Below are 20,140 nucleotides of genomic sequence, written 5' to 3'. Positions count from 1 at the left end.
CTTTGACTTGGAGGAGCGCCGGGCTGAAAGTTGGAAGTCAGGCGTTGCGTCGCTTCTACACTGATGAGCTCCACTAATTAGCATGTTGGTCACTGGGTTTTCTGAGAGTCAGGGCTCTCTAATTTTGAGTTTCCTCCTCTGCGGAAAGGACATAATAGTTCCTCCCTGGTAGGGCTGTTTTGAGGGTCAGATGCTGTAAGTACCAAGGAAACACTTGTCCCTTTTACTGTTGAACATATAGTGAGCACTTCAGTGTCCCAGGGTCTGGTAACCAAGAGGCGATCCTGAAATACTGGATAAATGACCACACGGCAGCCTCTTCTTGCTGACTGCACTGTGAGGAGCTGGCGGGAGGGTGCAGGCAGGTGGTGAGCCTGGTACGAGTCAGCCGTTCTGCAGGGACGGGCTCACTAGACTCCGAGCAGCTCCAGGTCAGGACTGGGTGAATGTGGCTGTGGAGCCAAATTTAAGGAGAGGAGATTCGGGAAAATAATTAGGTATGTCCTCACACTTTGACAGTCGTCTGTCCCCAAGGGGGCCCAAGCATCGGTGGAGGGGGGTTGGGGGTGGGATCAGATGTTCCATAGCGGGCATTTGCCCTGAACTTTAATGGATAACTGGGAGCTCCCCAGGGAAGAATGCAGCTGCTGGCAGATGGACTAGAGTACGCAAAAGCATTGAGTCACGAAAGAGCGTGGCGTTAGGGAAGTTAGTCCTGTGTGGCTCGTCAAGGTTTTCAGGGCTGGGAAAAGATGCAGCTGGAGAAGGAGGTAGGGCAGGCTCCACAGAGCTTGCACTTCCCATGAAAGGGATTTCATTTGATTCTTGCAGGTCAGGGGGAACCTCTTAAAAACTCCTCTGTGTTTAGAAGCTCCTTAAGCTTTCCAGTGGGGGTGTCTCAGGGTCCCCACGCCTCAGGACCCCTGTCCAGTTGCCACATTGGGAACCGGTGGGATGAGGGGGTGGTGATGAGGCTTTTGCAGCTGGCTTAGAAAGCAGGACTGACTCTGTAAGTTTTCTCTCATGCAGGGGGGACAAGACATTCTGTCCATGATGGGCCAGTTGATGAAGCCAAAGAAGACAGAAATCACAGGTAAGAGAAACAGCAAGACCTGTGAGCCAGAAGCAGAGCTGGAGGGCCCTGGTTCTCATAGACTGTGTGAAGCTCTCCGAGTGAATCCCTGCACCTGGGGACCTGCCTCAGGGACAGGTTCTTTCTTCCTCTTGTTCAGAGCCTGACTTACCCTAACGGTCTGCGGCTGGTTTAGACAGCCGTGCTGCGGGGCTCTCTGACCTCGCGTGCTGCCACACTCCTCGTCTTGTCTGCATTCAGTATCCTTGCACCATCTTTGGAGGTGGAGGCCGTCACAGTCTCTGGTCCCTTTTAGGTCCTAGAAATGTGGGTTGTGTCACCCCAGCTCTGCAGGATAGCTCCTGCAGAGCACACCTGAGCATGGCAAGCTCTGCTGCTTTGGGGCCGTGCCCGCCTCCCCTGCAGGCCATGGGCAGCCACCTAGCCCTCCCTGCGCTAGCCCTCCCTGCGCAGCCACCTGGGCACTTGCTGGAGCATTCCTTGGCAGGAATGTTGCTGCTCTCTTGTGGACCTTTAGTTTACCTGCTTCTCTTCCCCACTGGGACGTCCCTCTTTTTTCCAATTACCACCTATAGCTTTGTCACCTTAAAATGTAGGCAATAAAGCATTGTCCTCTTTAAAGTTTTAGCCAGCGTGCTGTCTATCAGAGTCATCAGTAGCAGTTTCTGTACAGTCATGCGTGGCTTAACAATGGGAACATGTTCTGAGAAACGCGTCGTCAGGTGATTTTGTCGTTGTGTGAACATCACAGGGTGCACTTACACAAACCTGGATGGTACAGCCTACGACACACCTAGGCTATGTAGTAGTAATCTTATGGGACCCCCGTCCTGTGTGTCTGAAATGTGGTTATGTGGTGCGTGACTGTATTTTGACACGCTTTGGCCCGTGCGTCCTCTTTTGGCCCTCCCCTGCCTCATGGCTTTGGTGGGAGGTGCTGCGTCGAGTCTTCATGCTGTGTGTTTGTGAGCCGCTCCTTCCTGACGGTAGTGCAGGAGCTGGTTTAGGAAATGGGAACTGTCACTTTAGGTGGGTTATTTAGCTTTGGAGAGATTAGTCTCTCTTGGAGCTGAGATTGGACCTTTCCTCAGAAGCTTTCATTCCTCATGGGTTTCCTTCTAGAAAGGATTCTAAATGCACCCTATTCCTTCATCCAGGCACTTGATTGAAAGTTAATTAACCTAAGCTTTGTCATACAGAGCCATAAGAAAGGGTCATTTTCTGAGTACAGAACAGGAACATTTGCATCTGAAAACTCCTTTCATCCAGGGCTCCCTAACTCCAGTGTCTCTGGGATCAGGCAGGGAGCTCAGCTGGGTGGGTGTGAGTAATAAGGCATGGTGGGGAGTGTGACAGACTGGGGAGTGCACACTCTTGTGAAGACATGAAGAACATTGTAAAAGCCATTTGCTTAACAAAACACATCTTTAGGGGAATCTGCCAATTTTGTGACCTTTAGTTATGATTATCCCTATTTTCAGATGATGAAACTGAAGCCTGGAGTGGGGATGTAACGCGCCTGGGGTCACATAGCTAGCAGTAAAACTAGCCTCCACACTTGGGTTTAGATTGAATTCGGGTGGTGGGGGGGGAAGAGAAGGGTGGCACTCTCCCCAACCTGGTACTAACCTTGTCTGTCTATCTTTGCTGCCTCCTAGACAAACTTCGAGGAGAGATTAACAAGGTGGTGAACAAGTACATTGATCAGGGCATTGCTGAGCTGGTTCCAGGTGTGCTCTTTGTTGACGAGGTCCACATGCTGGACATCGAGTGCTTCACTTACCTGCACCGGGCCCTGGAATCTTCTATTGCCCCCATTGTCATCTTTGCATCCAATCGAGGCAACTGTGTCATCAGGTAAGGTGGCTGCCTGCCAGCCATGAGGTTTTTCCACCTTCCATCTGGGCTCGTTTGTTTTTCTGGGATCACTTTAAACCGATAACGCCATGAGTCAGGATGGGGATGAAGGGAGGTCAAGTTCATTTTGAGAGAAGCATGCCAAAGTGGCATGCCTTTGCAGTCACTAAAGGCAACAGCCACCCTGTTAATGAATATGAGGGCCTCTCACATGGTCTCTGAGGTTACAGTGTGGTATGATTTGGTCATTCAGTTGGAGTGGGTGAAGCTAAGGTCAGATGGGCTGGCCTTAGGTGATGTTACGTATATTAACTTCCTCTGTCCTCATACTAGCTCTGAGAGGTAAGTATTCTTGGCTTCATTTTTCAAATGAGGAAACAGAATGGCAGCATAACTTACCCCTGGTCCTAAAGATAGGATGAGAACCCAGGTCTTTCTGATAGTGAAATCAGTATTTTCTCTCTATCCCAGGCCTTCTTGGAGCCATGGTGGCACCTGCCCCCAGCCCCACCTGCTCAGGCCTGCCTTTGAGAAGGGTAGATGTTGATTGATTCCTGGAAGACACATGCTCATATGATGCTCACCCTGCCAAGATGGACTTAGGGCTGAGACAAGGGACTTTCTGGAGGTTCTTTTTTCTCCTAAGTACCCTGTAGGCCATGAGCCCCAGAGAACACAGCATCTTTCCAGCTCTCAAGCCTAAGTGTCAACATCCCCATACTTGGTAGTTTTCTTGTACTTTTGCATCTGTTTGAATGGCAGGACCTGGTCTCAGCAGTGCTAGGGGCATGAAGGAGGGTGGGGAGGAGCCCTTGTTCAAGCCTGCAGCAGGGTAGTAAGGGGGAAACAGAGCCCTGGATCTTGTGTGCTCCTGGCAGCAGGGGTGATAGGAATCTGGACAGAGACCCTGGGGCCCGTGAGTATCTCAGCACAGAGCAGGAGCCAAACTGAGTTAGGAACCCAAGCTGCTGATTCACCTAGACCTGCCTCTGAATGGTGGTGGGTCATATCCAGGAGTTTAGCCAGCTCATGATGGAGAAGCCTTGTTTCCGTTGAGATTGTCCAGAAGCCATGCTGCTGCCTCTGGGGCAGGCCTCCCCTCTTTTCCCCCCTCAGGTGATTGCTCTTGCTAAGAATTAAGGTTTGCATGCATGATTCAAGTTCATGTGGCAGCATCTTGTGGGAACTCTTTGAATCCCTGTAATGCTGTCTAGACAAGATCATTGTCACAGTGTTTTTTGCAGTCTTGGTGAGAAGGCCCCTTGTGCCAGGTCCAGGCCAGCTGTTGGTGAGAAAAGCCAGGCTACTTGATATGTGGCCCGGTGCTTGGTGAACCTGGCGTCCCTGCTGCACACACCCTGTAGGTTTGCTGGACTTCCCTTGCTTTGGGCAGGCCTGGCTTCAATCTGACAGCTGGTGGAAGGGCTTAGCCTGGACAGATGGCGCCCCCTGCTGGGGAGCTCTGCTAACAGGCTCCCCTTCCTCACAGCGGATAACCCAGCCCCGCAGATGCCTAGAGTCTGGCAGCTTCTGGCAGGAGCAAGATTGCTTAGGACCCAGAGTTCCTTCTCAGTCCCATCCCAACTGCGAAAAAGGTGCATAGGAAGGTGGGTTAGATCTCAGACCTTGCCCAGTGGGGACAGAGCTCCCTGGTCAGCCTGAAACCTGGGAGATTTGGCCCAGCCCCGTCCAGACTGATTTGGTCAAGGGCTGCTTCCTGCTGCCAGACTGCAATTACCCAAGTGGCGAGAAGATGCTCAGAGTGCGAATCTTACTGTAGGTCTGCTGAGGTAACCAAATTTGGGATGTACGCTCTAGAAGAGGATTTTCTTCCAAGCCCTAGTAAGAAATTTGTTGTAGTAGTGATAATAATAATGTCAGGGGCTGGCCTGGTGCCACAGTAGTTAAGTTCACATGTTCTGCTTCGGCGGCCCGGGGTTCGCCGATTCAGATGCCGGGTGCGGACATGGCACTGCCTGGCAAGCCATGCTGTGGCAGGCGTCCCACATATAAAGTACAGGAAGATGGGCACGATGGTAGCTCAGGGCCAGTCTTCCTCAGCGAAAAGAGGAGGATTGGCAACAGATGTTAGTTCAGGCCTAATCTTCCTCAAAAAAAAAAAAGTCAAAATAGCAATGATAAAAATAATAGCCAACAGAAATTGAGGAGCTCTTTCTGTGTTCCAGGCACATCCTACTTTCACCTCAACTTAGCCAGGAAGGGACTGGTGTTCTCATTGTTTAAATGAGGACACCAAGACTCCACCAGGATGGGGAACTTGACCAGTGTCACACAGCTCAGAAGCAAGGCTGAGATTTTAATTTAGAGCTCATGCTCTCAACAAGATTTGGTTTAGATGTGAAATGATGAAATTTCTGGAACGTGTGCAGTTTTGGCAGCATCTGATTTGCTGCCCATCAGATACTAGGGCAGCTGTTGAGCTTCCTTGCCCCTCAGACCCCTGTCGGACCTCCAGGGCTCAAAAGGAGAGGGAAGAGGGAAGGAATTCACAGGAATTGAGGGTTTCCTCTGTGCCAGAAACTGTCCAAAGTACTCTACATGGGTCATCGCAGGGAATCTCAGGGCACCCTGGCGACCCTGTGGGCAGGTGGCCTTATCCCCAGACTCACACAGGCTCACACCTGTGTGGGCCCCAAGCCTGGGGGCTGTCTTCCCATGCCATCCCAGCTCTCCTTAACGGCTTCCCAGAGTGGTCCCAGTCAGTGAGTACAGGTCGAGCTTTGATGGTGGTGTGAAGGGAAGGTTGAGCGCTGATGACAATGAGTGGCTGTGAAAGTGCAAACAGCCCTCAGGACCTCCGGATCACCTCTCCTTGTGCACAGGGACCTCTAGCTGGGGAGCCATTCTTGGAGGAGCACCTGGCCCTAGGCTTCTTCCTGTATGCCTCAGGCTCCTCCTGGGAAGAGAGACATCTGTGGATGCAAGAGTTGGTGACGCTGGGCTGGCTCTTGCCCTGGCTCCACGCTCGCGTGGCATCTTAAGAAGTCCTCTCCCTTTCGGGCAGCAGGATCCTTAGCTGTGAAAGGGGAGCCTGGCCCTGATCCTGGCTCTAAAACCTGCCAAGGTCTCTTCTGCTGTGGAGAATAACCCCTTGGGATTAAGGAGTCTTTGCAGGAGTTTCTCTCCACAAGTCACTTTGTTGCACCAAAGTGTCAAAACTTAAGAAACAAAGTGGTCTCAATTCAATGTAACCCTGTGGCGAAAGACACCCCAAGTGGCGCTTTTTAAGAAAACAGCTTTATGGAGATATAATTTACACGTGATACAATTCACCCATCTAAATAAAATTCAGAGGATTTTAGTCTAGTCACAAAGGTGTGCAATCATCATCACAGTCTATTTTAGGGCATTTTCATCATCCTCAAAAGAAATCCTGTACATCTCAACAGTCCCCACACCCCCAGCACACACCCGGTTTCCCCCAGCGCCTCTTCCCCAGCCCCTGGCAACCGTTGATCTGCTTTCTGTCTCCAGGCGTTTGCCTTTTCCGGACATTTCATATAAACAGCACCATACAATCTGTGGTTTTTGTCTGGCCTTTTTTACTTAGCATAACATTTCCAGGCTTCATCCATGTTGTAGATTGCATCAATACTTATTTGTTTCTAAGGCTGAGTAGTATTCCAAAGTACGAAACGTTTAATATTGCACATTTTATTTATCCATTCATCACCTGGCGGACATTGGGTTGTTGGGTTGTTTTGACTTTCTGGCTATTAGGAATAATGCTCTTATGAGCATTTGTGTACAGCTTTTTATTTAGACAGATTTTTATTTCTCTTGGACGTATACATAGGAGTGAAATAGCTGGGTCAGATGGTAACTCTGTTTAACCTTTCAAGGAACTGCCAGACTGTTTTCCACTAGCTGCACCATTCTACCAGCAACGTGAGGGTTCCAGTTTCTCTATATCCTCAACAACACTTGTTGTCTGTCTTTTTTATTATAACCATTCTAGTGGGTGTGAAGTGGTATTTCCTTGTGGTTTTGATTTGCATTTCCCTGATGGCTAGGGATGTTGAGCATCTTTTCATGTGCTTATTGGCCATTTGTATGTCTTCTTGGGGGAATTGTCTGTTATGATCCTTTGCCCGTTTTTTATTTGGGCTGTCTTTTCATTGTTCAGTTGTAAGAGTTCTTTGTGTATTCTGGATACTGGACCCTTACCAGATGTATGATTTGCAAATATTTTTTCCCATTCTGTGGGTTGTCTTTTTAGTTTCTTGATAGTGTCTTTTGACCCATAAGTTTTAAATTTTGATGAAGTCCAATTTATCTGTTTTTTCTTTTGTTACTTGTGTTTTGGGTCCGTATCTAAAAAACTATTGCCGAATCTAAGGTCACAAAGATTTACACTTATGATTTCTAAGAGTTTTATAGTTTTAGCTCTTACATTTAGGTGTATGTTCATTGGAGGTAATTTTTGTGTATGGAATAGAAAGAAGTCTGTCCACCTTCATTCTTTTGCGTCTGGATAGCCAGTTGTCCCAGGACCATTTGTTGAAAAGACTGTTCTTTCTTCATTGAATCGTCTTGGCAGCCTCATCAAAAAATCAAATGGCTTTCTTCTTACCACCGTTCCGGTGTCCACTGAGCCAGGGTTCAGAGAGTTAGCCTTCTTCACATTACCCAGAGAGGTGTTCTTTCCTGCGCTTCCTGTCCTCGGAAAAGCATGGTGTTAGCTGTGTCCCTGCAGTTAGAGGGCTACGTACAGAGCAGTCAGGCCGTGACTCTCAGCCTGGGGCATCTTTACTTGTCTCAACTTGGGGTTGCTGCTGTCATCTGGTGGGTGGAGGCCAGGGATGCTGCTGAACATCTTACCGTGCACAGGACAGTCCCCTAAAAACAATTATTTGGTCCCAAATGTCAAAGTGTCACAGTGGAGGAACGCTGAGTTATAGTAAGAGGGAAGTATTCAGAAGTGAGTCAACCATTTTGCACATGTGTAGCTATATCTGTAGGATAAATTTCTAGAAGCACAGTTACCTTGTTCCTGCAGACATACTGTGTTGGATTCCAAGGAGAATTGGGCCTGTGGCCTCATAACCCAAAACATCTGGAAGAGGCTCACTGTTAACCCAGTTTGAACAATTGTTGAATGGCATAATGGTAAAATCTATATTAGGCTGAGGCCGAAGCCAGAAATGAACTTCTGAGTACAAGAATAAATCTGCAGTGTTAGCCAAATGTAATTATTATTACAGTTTATTAGTGTTTTATAATCTACTGTGGCTGTTCTGGCTGCCTTGTCAAACAGTGATTGTTTGCACTGCGAGCTCCTCCTGCGTCACCCCCGCCAGCGGGGCACTGGCAAACAGGAGCTCTAGTCCCTGCCCATTGAGCCACGTCATGGACCTTTTTGTACCTAGCAGAATAGAATTCCAGAGAGCATTTTTCACTAATGTGTTTTCTAAAAGAAACTTTGTACATAAATTCATAGCTCGGACAAATTTCAAAAATTTTTTTTGTGTTTAATCCTGAAAAATGCTTAGCAGTCTTTAAGTAGACATTTTTGTTTAAATTTTTAGTTTTATGCAATCAAAACTATAAGAAATTTTCTTAATGCATTCTTATAAATTCTATTCTTTTGAAGTTTGACTAGGGAGTACTTCTTTTTTCTCTAACTTTTTCTTCTTTAGGCTTTTTATATTTATTATTGTGTCTGAATCAAAGATGATTTATTGTGAGTTATAGAATTTGGGATTTTGTTTTTGAGGAAGATTAGCCCTGAGCTAACTACTGCCAATCCTCCTCTTTTTGCTGGGGAAGACTGGCCCTGAGCTAACATCCGTGCCCATCTTCCTCTGCTTTATACGTGGGATGCCTGCCACAGCATGGCTTGCCAAGCGGTACCATGTCCTCACCCGGGATCTGAACCGGTGAACCCCGGGCTGCTGAGAAGCAGAACGTGCGCACTTAACCGCTGCGCCACTGGGCTGGCCCCTTATTTGGGATATTTTAACATGGCAAGGTTGAGATCTTTTAAAGATTTCCCAAGAATTCCCAAGAAAATTCACAAAGAGGACTTATGGCCTAACTTAGGCCAAACTTAATGACCTAAATCAAGTTAAGTAAAAATTAAACGTAGTTTTTAAAGGTTTTGTTTAATGTGAAGATTGCAGGCATACCAAACACCAAGATTTGAATCATGAGAGAGTTTAATTTTTATAATTCTTCCTTGTTATTATTTTTAGGAATATTTTTTGGTGGTTTGTTTTCTCTAAAGTTATCTTAATATTTGTTTTAGTCCAATTCCCTATTTATTTTGAAAGATCTTAATTTTATTTTTTTATATTAGATTTAACAATTATTCATTAATGAAGCATTTTACTCTTTTTTTGAATTGTTTTTATTCTGGTAAAATGTGTATAACATAGAATTTGCCATTTTAGTAATGTGTAAGTGTACAATTCAGTGGCATTAATTACACTTACAGTATTGTACAACTGTCACTACCGTCCGTCTCCAAAACTTTTCCATCACCCAAACAGAAACGTTGTACCCATTAAGTAGTAAGTCCCATTTGCCTTTCCCCCAGCCCCTGGTGGCCTCTAAACTACTCTCTCTATGAATTTGCCTTTTCTGGATATTTCCTGTAAGTGGAATCACACAATATCTGCCCTTTTGTGACCGGCTTCTTTCACTTGGCATAATGTTTTCAAGGTTCATCTGTTGTAGCATGCATCAGAAGATTTTATTCTTGCAATAATAAATATACATTTATACTTCAACTGAGTGGATAGAATTTCAACAGTTAGATTTTTTACTGAAGTTGTATTTCTAGAATGTTTACTTATATTTGAAGCCAAACATTCTGATATTAACAATTAAATCCAAATGACCTGTCCTTGTTCTTTGTTATATGAGAAGTGGTGACCGTAGGCTTTGCAGTCTGGTGCAAGTTTAGGAACCCAGCGAGGGTGCCGACGCAGACCTGCTGCTGCTGTGGCTCCCAGAGGCTGAGGCAGAAGCCCGCAGCCCAGGGCCTCCGCCACTGCAGCGCGAGCCTGCCCGGGTGCTGCTGGCTCTGCGCAGCATGCGGCCCGTCAGGCAGCTGGCGCCTTGAGGCCCGGCTGGTTGGCAGGGCTCCTCTCCTGGTGGGTCTTCCTGTGGCTTGGCTAAGAATTTGAGAGAAAAATAGGCAAAGGACATGATTGGACAGTTCCCAAAAAAGAAAGAAAATAAGTAATAAATATAAGGGAAAGCATTCAAATCCTTCATTAGTAATCAAGGAAATGCAAATTCAAGCAAGGTGTTACTCTTCCTTTTTCTAAATCATTAAAGCGGCAAAATATTTAAGAATTAGAAGACCTGGTGCTGGCTACAGTGCAATGACCAGATCACTTGTGTAGCTGTGTACATTAGGACATTCATTCATTCATTGAAATAGATATTCAGGGTTGTGTCAGGCACTATGAGAGTTGCTGAGGACATGTTCCTGCCTGTATGCATAAAATTATCAGAACATCATTAATAGTAACAGCAATAATTGGAAACTACCTAAATGCCCAACAGTTTGAGTTAAGTAAAATATTTGATAGATTATTAAGACTGAAGCAACATGGGTCTGGCCCTGTGGCCTAGTGGTTAAGTTCAGCGTGCTCTGCTTCAGCGGCCTGGGTTTGGTTCCTGGGCACGGACCTATACCACTTGGTGGTGCCCATGCTGTGATGGCTAACCACATAGAAAATAGAGGAGGATTAGCACACATGTTAGCTCAGGGCAAATCTCCCTCAACAAAAAACAAAAAAAAAGAAAAGACAAAAGACTGAATCAACATGGACAAAAGCAAAAAAAAATTCTATATACTTAGTGTAATTTATAAAAATGTGTATATGAAAATTTGGCAAAAAGTATGAATATTTTTAATATGATTTTAGGTGGCTTTTTTTCCTCTTCCCTAAATTTCCTGTGGTATTGATATTTGCTAAAATAATGAAGTTTGTTTTTGATGTCACCTGAATGTTAGTCTATTTACTCTTTGGTCCTGGCTCTGACTCTCAGCATGTGAACTAGCTGCTTCGTCATTGTGAGTACCCCAGCCATGTTTCCAATGTCCAGTTGCTGGTCTCAGAGAGGCCTGCGTGATAGGATAATTCTGACCTCCTGCAGGGGCACTGAGGACATCACCTCTCCTCACGGCATCCCTCTCGACCTTCTGGATCGAGTGATGATCATCCGGACCATGCTGTACACTCCGCAGGAAATGAAGCAGGTGAGCCTCACCCTCCCCAAGCCCAGCCCATCTCCTCTCCCCGCGTTTGCTCCCAGTATTCCCTGTGTAGAACGGTATCCATGGAGCAGACCTGGCTCCCACCACCATCCCACCACTTAGCTGCTGGCCTTGGGCAAGTCATACTCCAGATCCTCAGTCCCACCCTGTGAAAGATAGATGGGCCAGGAAGACGTTGCCTGAAGGATCACAAAATGTCAGCGGCCTCTGAGTCTTGGCTGTTCTCTTTTCTGCTATATCCCTTCTGATAAACTTTAGGAAAGGGAGGGTGAAAAAATTGACTTAATGGCAGCCATCAGGGAGGCCACCAGCTCTCGGAAAGAGGCAGTAAAATATGATTTAGTGATAGCCTCTTGGTGCCCAGGCCAGGCCCTTTCTGAGGCCTCTTTGCTCAGTGGGTGAAGCCGGGAGCCCTGTCCCACCAGAGCCCACAGCAGCCCAGCTCCAGCAGGGTGCGGAACCTGGAGCAGGCTAGTGCTTGAGTCCTAGCGGAGCCTAAGCATTGTAAACAGTGTGACGAGTGGTCGGTTTCCCGGGGGCTTTGGAGACTGTGCCTGGGGCTACTGCTGAGGCCGTAGAGATGATGGTGAAGCAGGGTCACACAGCTTAGAGGGGCACCTGGGAATGGAGGTCATAAACTAACCTTATACTAAGAGGCTCGAAAGAGGTGTACATGAGAGCATCAGTGTACCTCAGTGCCTGACACAGAGTGCATGCTCAGAGTTCTGCGTGAGCTGAATTTGGGTCAGGCTTGGGGGTAGGGGGTGACAGGCATGCATGAGATTTGGCCTTATCCTCTGGGGCGCAGTCCCAGTTCTCTCTGTAGGAACTAGCTCTTGCTTGATCTGGAGCTGGAACACCAGCTGTGTGCGAAGCAGTGCCCAGGCACTTTACACTTAGAATTTCTAGTCCCCTTACTGGTCCTTCCAGGTATCATTATGATTGTCATCTCTTTTCCTTTTGATGGCTGAGTCACTGAGCAGCAGGTCTAGGGTGCAAAGCCTGGCCGTGCCCTGCAGAGCCCAGGCCCTCTGCTCAGTGTGGATGGTGCCCTAGGCTGGTGCCCCGCTGGGCAGTGTGAGCTGTGCTCTTTGCTCTGACCACCTGTGCCCCACATGGTCTCATTGCCAGTGGAGGTCTCTTACTGTGGGGTCTGCATGTGGCCAAGGCTGGGGATGTGGGGTGGACCAGGGCTGCACTGATGCCTTGATGGACTCTGCCTGGACCCTCCCCTCTCACCAGAGCACAGGTCTTCCTTTTTGCACATGGTGCATGGACCAGCTTAGCCAGCATGATTCCATTTGATCCCCTGTAACTGTGAGGTGGAGAGGGCTATTATCATTGTCATTCTTAAAGATGAAGACACCAAGATTCAGTGGGTAGGTGACAGGACTACCTGGAATCCAGGCTGTCTGATCCTGATGTGCTTGTTCTTAGTCAGTGTGCCACCAGCCTCCCACCTGCTGGAAAGATCTCAGTTGAGGGTGGGTTCCCTTTGCAGTTTGTTGGTAGGTTCTTTCCTTTTGGAGCGCTGAGGGTGTCTCCTAGGCACTACCTGGCAGTCCCCCTGCTTGCCTGTGACCCATCCAGCCTGGCCTTGCCGGCATTTCTTGTTGACCAGCACCCAGGAGTGCCCTGGTGATGCACGGAGCCACAGATCTTCCCTCATGAGCAGCATTGACAGGATACCGAAACAGTTATAGTTCATAGCAGCAACTGTGTGCATTATTTAGGAGATAGTGTCAATGGCTGGGGGCTTTGTCACCAGATAATGGTCTCTTGCACTTGGATGGATGCTAGGTTGAAGCCAAGGCATTCATTGAATAGAAGCAGAAGCAAAAGCAAAGGAGAAATCAGTCCCTTCCCCATCCTTCCTGTTGGGACTGGAGCCCCCTGTGACCTGCCGGGAGAGGCAGCCCGCTCCCTTGGAGTATTTCGTGGCTGAGTTACTTGAGCAATTTGGTGCACCTCTGTGATTCTCAGCCTTTTCCGGTCACTGGAAGATCTGTGGCCCCCTCTCATGGTTGTCATGAGGGCCAAATGAGATAGTTACAATAACTTAGGGCTGGCCATCCCTTCCCACTGCAGATGTGACTGTCATGAACAGTTCGCAGGTGCTTCACGGAGACCCCCAGAGTCCTTACAATAGTGTTTGATAACCAGTTTGAGGCTCAGGAGGAGCGTGGGTCTCATGGTGACAGAGAATAAGCTGCAGAGCTGGGACCCCACTCAGAGCTGGGACCCCACTCAGAGCTGGTTCACCTTTGGTGCCTCTGTTTGGCCCCGGAGCACGCAGTCTGAGCTCCACTGGAGTGTTCTGCTCTGTGCCTCCACGGCTGTGACTATAGGCCGGCTCCCATCCTGGCTCTGCAGGAGGTGAGCAGAGGACAGACTGACTGCTAGGACGTGCATTGCTTTGTTCTTGCAGTTTCAAAGGGTAGCCTCAGCATTTCCACTGGAGCCTGGGGTAGGCTGTTAAAAAAACAAAGTAAAGGGCTGACCTGATGGCTCAGCGGTTAAGTTCGCACATTCCGCTTCAGCGGCCCAGGGTTCGCCGGTTCAGATGCCGGGTACGGACGTGGCACTGCTTGGCATGCCATGCTGTGGTAGTGTCCCACATATAAAGTGGAGGAAGATGGGCACGGGTGTTAGCTCAGGGCTAATCTTTCTCAGCAAAAAGAGGAGGATTGGCAGCAGTTAGCTCAAATAAAAAAGAAAAAAAAAGTCAATGTAACTTGTGTACTCTGCCATCAGTGCCGACACCTCATAAACTATCTGTGCAGGTTATTAAATGATTAAAGATCTAATTTATGAACTGTCCATTTCTGAGCAGTCTGAAACGGGAGCTCTTGGGATTGCTCTGACCTGCTCTAGAGAGAGTGAGAGCAGAGTCCCTCACTCTCCGGAAGCTGAACTTGCGATTCAGCGTGGCCGCTGAAGGCCAGGTGCTCAGAGCTGAAGCTCTGCCCGGGACCAGGCTCCAGGATTAGACATTTGCATCTCTTTAGAGTTTCAGAAGGCCCCGGGACAGTTTTCTTGGCAGGACCTGGAGGTTTCCTCAGTCCCGAGCTGGCAGCCAGAAGCCCTTTTTATATTGGAGCACAAACCTGCCTAGCCCTGACTGTTTTGTGATCAGAGGGGAGCACTGTGGATAGAGCCGGGAGCAGGGGTCCCCCTCCTCGCTCCTCTTCCGACCGTCCTCGTGCCCATCCAGTAACTTCTCTCTGCTCAGCTGCATTTAGCTTTGGACCCCAGTCGATGGAACCCCTCATGCACAAGCCGAGATTCTTTTGCCAGAGGTCATACCCTGGCAGCACTGGCTGAACAGTAAGTTTGTGTGGCCAATGCAGTGTTTGTGAAATACTTGAATAAGTTGCCAACATTTAGAAATGAGGACATTTCCTACAAGAACCTGAGTTCTGGGTCTCTCTTGACAAAATGGAAGACTTCGCTAGCACCTGGCCTTCAGCCCTGGCGGCACTCGTTCCCGGCAGCGGAGGGGCTGCCTTCCTGGGCATGCACTGGCCCGCCCGCCTTGCCCCCATCCAACTCTGCTGCGAGACCTGGCTCTCCTGCTGCACCGGACATTCGCCCTCTCAGCAGCCGACGTGCCAGGCCCCTGACCAGAGTCAGTAGACACTCAGCTGCCCACACCTGCAGCTCTCGCCGTCGGGGTCTGAAGTGTCCATCTCCTAAACCTCTGGTCTCCCTCATCCCCTTGTAAGGCTTTAGCTGGGGGCTCAGTCCTCCCCACTTCCCATGCCTCTACCCTGGGTGTGTTTTTATAGCTTTAATTTAAACAAGTGCTTCTTGATATCTTGTTTACGAAGCTGCCAAAGTGAAAAATTCCTGTATTATATGAGGCTCGAAGTCCTCGAGTTATCTCAGCTCCACAACACAACATCATTATCCCAGCTGCCCCTTATCACTCAGTGCTGGTGCGCCTGCAGGGTCCCGGTGCCACTGTGTTACAGCGCCCCGCCGCCAGCCCGCTTCCCCTCCAACTTTACCAGGATCTTCAAACCGGAACAAGCGTCAGCCTCTTCTTGATAGGCTAGATATCTCCTGGTGATGTTATAAGGGCTGGTAAATCTTTAAAAGTAACTTTTTTGATTTATTTGACCATTGTGTTTATCAAGCAAATAAAAAAATGTCTCTTCTTGCCTGAGCCCTTATAAGTGGTGGTGCCCACACTGGAGGGGAAGGAAAGAGCCCTCGAGGGAGCCCGGGCAGGCTTCAGAGAGGCTGCCGTTCTCTGGGTGCGGGGGTCCCAGCGGGAAGGGCGGGGAGCCAGGAGCCCAGCTGCTCTGGTGCACGCTTGCAGGGGCACTAGGCCCTTCTAGTCAGTGTGAACACAACCTCCTGGCTGTAAAGCCCTCACGTAGAACAGGCGTGGCTGGTGCCCCAGGAGATGCAAGAGTCAGCTCCGTCCGTGCCCCACCTTCCCCGGTTTGGGCTGCTGCTCTTACGATGCGGGACGAGAACCCCTGAACAAAGTTGATTTTAAAGCACTTTACTTTATAGATGAGCACTTGAGGTTGGTCACTGTTGATCACGTTTTTTCTCCTCTAAAAGATCATTAAAATCCGAGCCCAGACAGAGGGAATCAACATCAGTGAGGAGGCGCTGAACCACCTGGGGGAGATCGGCACCAAGACCACTCTGAGGTGAGCCAGCATGCCCTGGGCCCGCGTCTGCCTGCAGCTGCTCCAGACGCTGCTTGTGCCTTCCCAGCACAGCCCGTGGGGCCTCACTGGGGTCCATTCTGGGACATACAGGCAGGGCCCCTTCACAGGGCACAGGACCATGTCCGCTCTTGCTTGGTGTGATGGTCTTGTGTCAGGGCACTGATTTCGAGTGCAGGATATCTACATGATGGTGTTTAAAAAGCTAGAGTGACAGGTTAAGTTGCCTTGTCCTGTAGCAGATGCTCCCCTCTAGTGGAGAGCTTGCTCTGACCCTGGGCCAGTCCCCTTGGCAGAGGAGATGGACAGAGCAGAGGCCAGGGTCCAGGGCAGATAGCTCGCTGGCCAGGCCCTGCCTTGCTCTCTGCCCCCTGCTGGCTCTGTTCTCCAGGCATGTGGAGTCAGGAGGATGGATACAGGCGAAGGTGAAGGTAGGAGTGTGGACATAGATTGCTCTCCTGACTGTTCACTAGCAGCTTGAAGCCAGCTGCCTGTGGAGGATGTCTCCCGTCAGCTTCCTGGCTCCTTCCTTGTTGAGAGCATGACATCACAGTCCTCAGCCCGTCCCTATTTCCCTCTGAGTCAGTTCCTCATTCCTAAGGTTGAAGCAGAATCGCAGGCTGTTTTGTTCCGGTGGAGTGGTGCTTTTAATGACTTCTGGATTTTTGTGCCTTTGGAGGGGGCCTGTGCTTTCATGTGGCTGTGTGCTCAGTTCCCTGCCACGTTCCATGTCTCGACCTGGACCCCTGCCGTACCTGCCTGGCACCTGTCTACGTCTGTTTGCGGTCCCTTTCAGGTAGCAGTAGACTTACCTCCTGTTGGAGAACTTGTAGACTGCGACCAGGACTTGGGGAGTAGGACTTGGGTCACGTTGGTGACTTCTGGCCCCTCCGATGGGGTCATGCCTGCGCAACTCTGAGAAGTGACAGCTCGCTATCTCCTTGTTTGCTGTGCCAGCCACAGCTAGTACAAGCCCAGCATTGGGCTCAGCCCCTGGTGTCAGTGCTTCTGCTGATTTGGGGAGGGGCTCCCATCTGGGGCCCCCATTCACTCCTGCTCTGCCTCCACCCACTCTAGGTACTCGGTGCAGCTGCTGACCCCGGCCCACTTGCTTGCTAAGATCAATGGGAAGGATGGCATTGAGAAGGAGCACGTCGAGGAGATCAGTGAGCTCTTCTATGATGCCAAGTCCTCGGCCAAAATCCTGGCTGACCAGCAGGATAAGTACATGAAGTGAGATGGCCGAGGTTTCTGTGAGGAGAGACTTCCGGGCGGGCCTGGCCCTGGGTCCAGCCTGCGGGCAGGAGGCTTGCCCCTGGGCTCCAGGTTCTGTCCCCATTCGGACAGCGTTAGCAGCATTGTCAGTTGAGTGTGGAAGACGTTTCTTCTTAAATTATCGTAACTTCTCCTGTGTTTGCTTGGAAGGAATCCTGTCTCACCTGGTGTGTTTCTAATAAATCCTTACAGGTTATTTTGATGACGGCTCTCTCTCTTCTTTTAATTTTTTTGAAGTGAACTTTCTATTTTAGAAGAGTTTTAAGTTTACAGAATTATTGTGAAGATAGTACAGGGAGTTCCCGTATACCTCACACCCAGTTTCCCTTCTTGTTAATGTCTTAGAGTAGTATGGTATATTTGTCACATTTAATACCAGTATTGACACATGATACTTTATTCACATTTCCTCAATGACTAGTGTCCGTTTTCTGTTCCAGGATCCCACCCAGGACACTACATGACAGTTGGTCATCGTACCTCCTTAGGTTCCTCTTGGTGTGACAGTTTCTTAGACTCCTTGTTTTGATGACCTTGACAGTTTTGAGGAGCACTGGTTAGGTGTTCTGTCAGATAATCCTCAGTGGGGTTTGTCTGATGTTTCCTCATGATTAAACCAGGATTGTGGGTTATTGAGAGGAAGACCGCAGAGGTAAAGTGCCATTCCCATCACACCACATCAAGGGTGCGTGCTGTCTGCACGACAAGGCCTTGACCCTGACCCCTGGCTGAGGTTGCATTTGTCAGGTTTTTCTACTATCAAGTTACTTTTCTCATTGGAACGAGTCACTGAGCAGCCCACACTTAAGCGGGGGAGTTGTGCAGCTCTTCCACCAGGGCCGGGTATCTGCATCCGTTACTTGGAAATCCTCACAGGAGATTGTCTCTTTTCCCCATTTGCTCATTTATTCAGTCACTGATGTTGGTATGGACTCCATGGATATTCATTATATACTTTGCGTTATAATCTAATGTGAGGTTATTGATTTTGTTGCTCATATTGGTCCGGCTCTGACTGTTAGCCATTGCAGCTGGCTCCTGTGTCCCTTTGACGTGTCCCCATCACTGGGACTACATCTCTGTTAGTCCACTGAGTGGGGTTTTCAGCCCCTTGAGAGGAAGGCGAAATGGCAGTGTCTGACAGGCCCCATACTGGAACCTTCTTGCCTGGTAGGATGAGCACAACATTCTCTCTGCCAGGCCCAGTCCTTGTCTGCCAGCCCTGTGCCGCCCGAGCAGGGCTCAGCCACAGAAGCAGTGCATCGGCACGGGCTCATCGTTCTGGTTCTCTGCCCTCACAGGCAGGCTCCCCGTGTCGCTGTTATGTGCAGGTGAGGGGACTAACCAAGGTGGTCATCTTGATCCCGTCATTGCGTTAATCCAGGTTGGCCGTGAGGTCCTTGGGGAGCAGGCGCAGCTGTTCTCCTGTTGGTGCCAGTCCTCGGAGCATGTCCAGGAGACCGTGGGCAGGACGGCTCGGGCAGTGCTGTGGGAGTCCGCCCAGCCCTCTGAGAGCCCCCAGGCCATGCTGCGGTCTGAGAAGGCCCCAGCTAGTCCCTGCTGCCAGAATGGATCTTCTTCCATGGGCCTGGCCCCTGAGGGAGATCCCAGCCAGGGGGTCTGGGAGTTGGGGTGTGAGGAAACCAGGCACAGTGGATGGTGGGATGTTCCCTGAAGACAGGGCTGGGCGCTTGTGCCTGTCCTGGCTGCCCAAATCCTCTGAGGTTGTGCCTGTGTCTCTGGCCTCCCAACTGAAGTCACGTTAGAAAAAAGAAAAGTGATAGCTAAGATGTAGCAGAGCTCCCAGTGTCCTAGGGCCTGTGTTAGTGCTCTCCATGTGCACCCACACTCTCCCGGGAGCCCTAGAGACTGGGACAGGTTAACTCACTTGGCCAGCCTGTAAGAGATGGAACCAGGATTTGCCGTCAGACTTGGAGTCTGCTCCTAACCCCTGCAGCTGTACCATCTTCCTCAGTGTGCTGAGTTGGAGGGGCCTTCAAGATTGGACCTCTGTACCAGGCAGGGGAGGCAAGCGGGGTCAGGTGTGAGGAAGGTGACTCGCCCCAGAGGACAAGAACCAGGCTCTGCCCTGGCTGGACCTCTTCTCCAGCCCCGAAAGCTCTCCCAGCATTTGAGGAGCAGGGTACAAGCAGTGGTGATGCCAAGCTTCCCAAGCGCAGGTTGGGACAGAGTTCTTCCCAGCTGCTCAGGAAACCCTGATGTCCAGAGCATTCCCTGTGAAGAGGGCTGTGGGTGGTCACGGCCCCCTCTTCCTGCTCCTCAGGTATCCTGGCCTTGACAGTGCCCAGCGAGATGGCCCGCCTCGCTGGTCTGTGCTCCAAAGTGAGGGAGACGGTTCTGGATAGGTAGGAAGATTGGGTTATTTTAATTTTCCTCCTACTTCTTCCAGCAAGGCCTGTGATGATTACATTAATCTTCCAGGTGAAGTTTTTACGACCGATCCCTCGCCGACTATGAGAAGTTTCTCCATCCATTACCAACAGGGAAACAGACCCTGGTGGGGAGGAAAATATTTGTTACATCTTATCAGGCTGACACACAATCTAACAACAATTACAGCAGCTCCATTTTTTGCACTATTTCAGCTCGGGCATGAAAAATTGTTGTAATATTAAAGTGAGGCAGGGTGGGGGCTAGTCATAGGAAGTGGCTGATGTTCCAAGCGGAGGGCCCAGGCTCTCGTGGGTGCCTCCCAGCAAGCCGATTGGGTGGCCGAGGAGGAGTGTTTGCATGTAAATCCCAGCTCCCTGATCCAGTGCTCATGGCCCTGGAAATGCGCGGGAGAGCTGGAGGGCTCTTGAAAGACAGGGTCCCTGGCCCTTGCTGGGAAGCCACCTTGTCCCTGTCCTCTATTTTCTCAGCCCAAATGCCTTCTCCCCACCACACCTCTTAGATTCTACCTCGTAGATTGGTTCGTAGAATATTTTGTTTTTTAAGGCTAAACAGATGGTGGTG

The 20,140-nt window shown here is 49.6% G+C and overlaps 1 protein-coding gene across 1 annotated transcript in view; it reads left to right on the top strand.

The window, feature by feature from the left end:
• Window positions 1-17,366, top strand: part of RUVBL1 (RuvB like AAA ATPase 1) — a 36,954-nt gene extending 19,588 nt beyond the window's left edge. The window contains exons 7-11 of the mRNA XM_046641007.1: window positions 1,030-1,093; window positions 2,752-2,950; window positions 11,084-11,186; window positions 15,780-15,871; window positions 16,967-17,366. Of these exons, the coding sequence (XP_046496963.1) occupies window positions 1,030-1,093; window positions 2,752-2,950; window positions 11,084-11,186; window positions 15,780-15,871; window positions 16,967-17,126 (618 nt within the window). The 3' untranslated portion in view covers window positions 17,127-17,366. The remainder of the gene's footprint in view (window positions 1-1,029; window positions 1,094-2,751; window positions 2,951-11,083; window positions 11,187-15,779; window positions 15,872-16,966) is intronic.
• The last annotated feature ends 2,774 nt before the right edge of the window (window positions 17,367-20,140 follow it).

The sequence above is a fragment of the Equus quagga genome, chromosome 1 (genome assembly GCF_021613505.1).
Source record: "Equus quagga isolate Etosha38 chromosome 1, UCLA_HA_Equagga_1.0, whole genome shotgun sequence".
NCBI lineage: Eukaryota > Metazoa > Chordata > Mammalia > Perissodactyla > Equidae > Equus > Equus quagga.
Note: the sequence above shows the minus strand (reverse complement) of the source record. Positions and strands in the feature narration are given on the sequence as shown.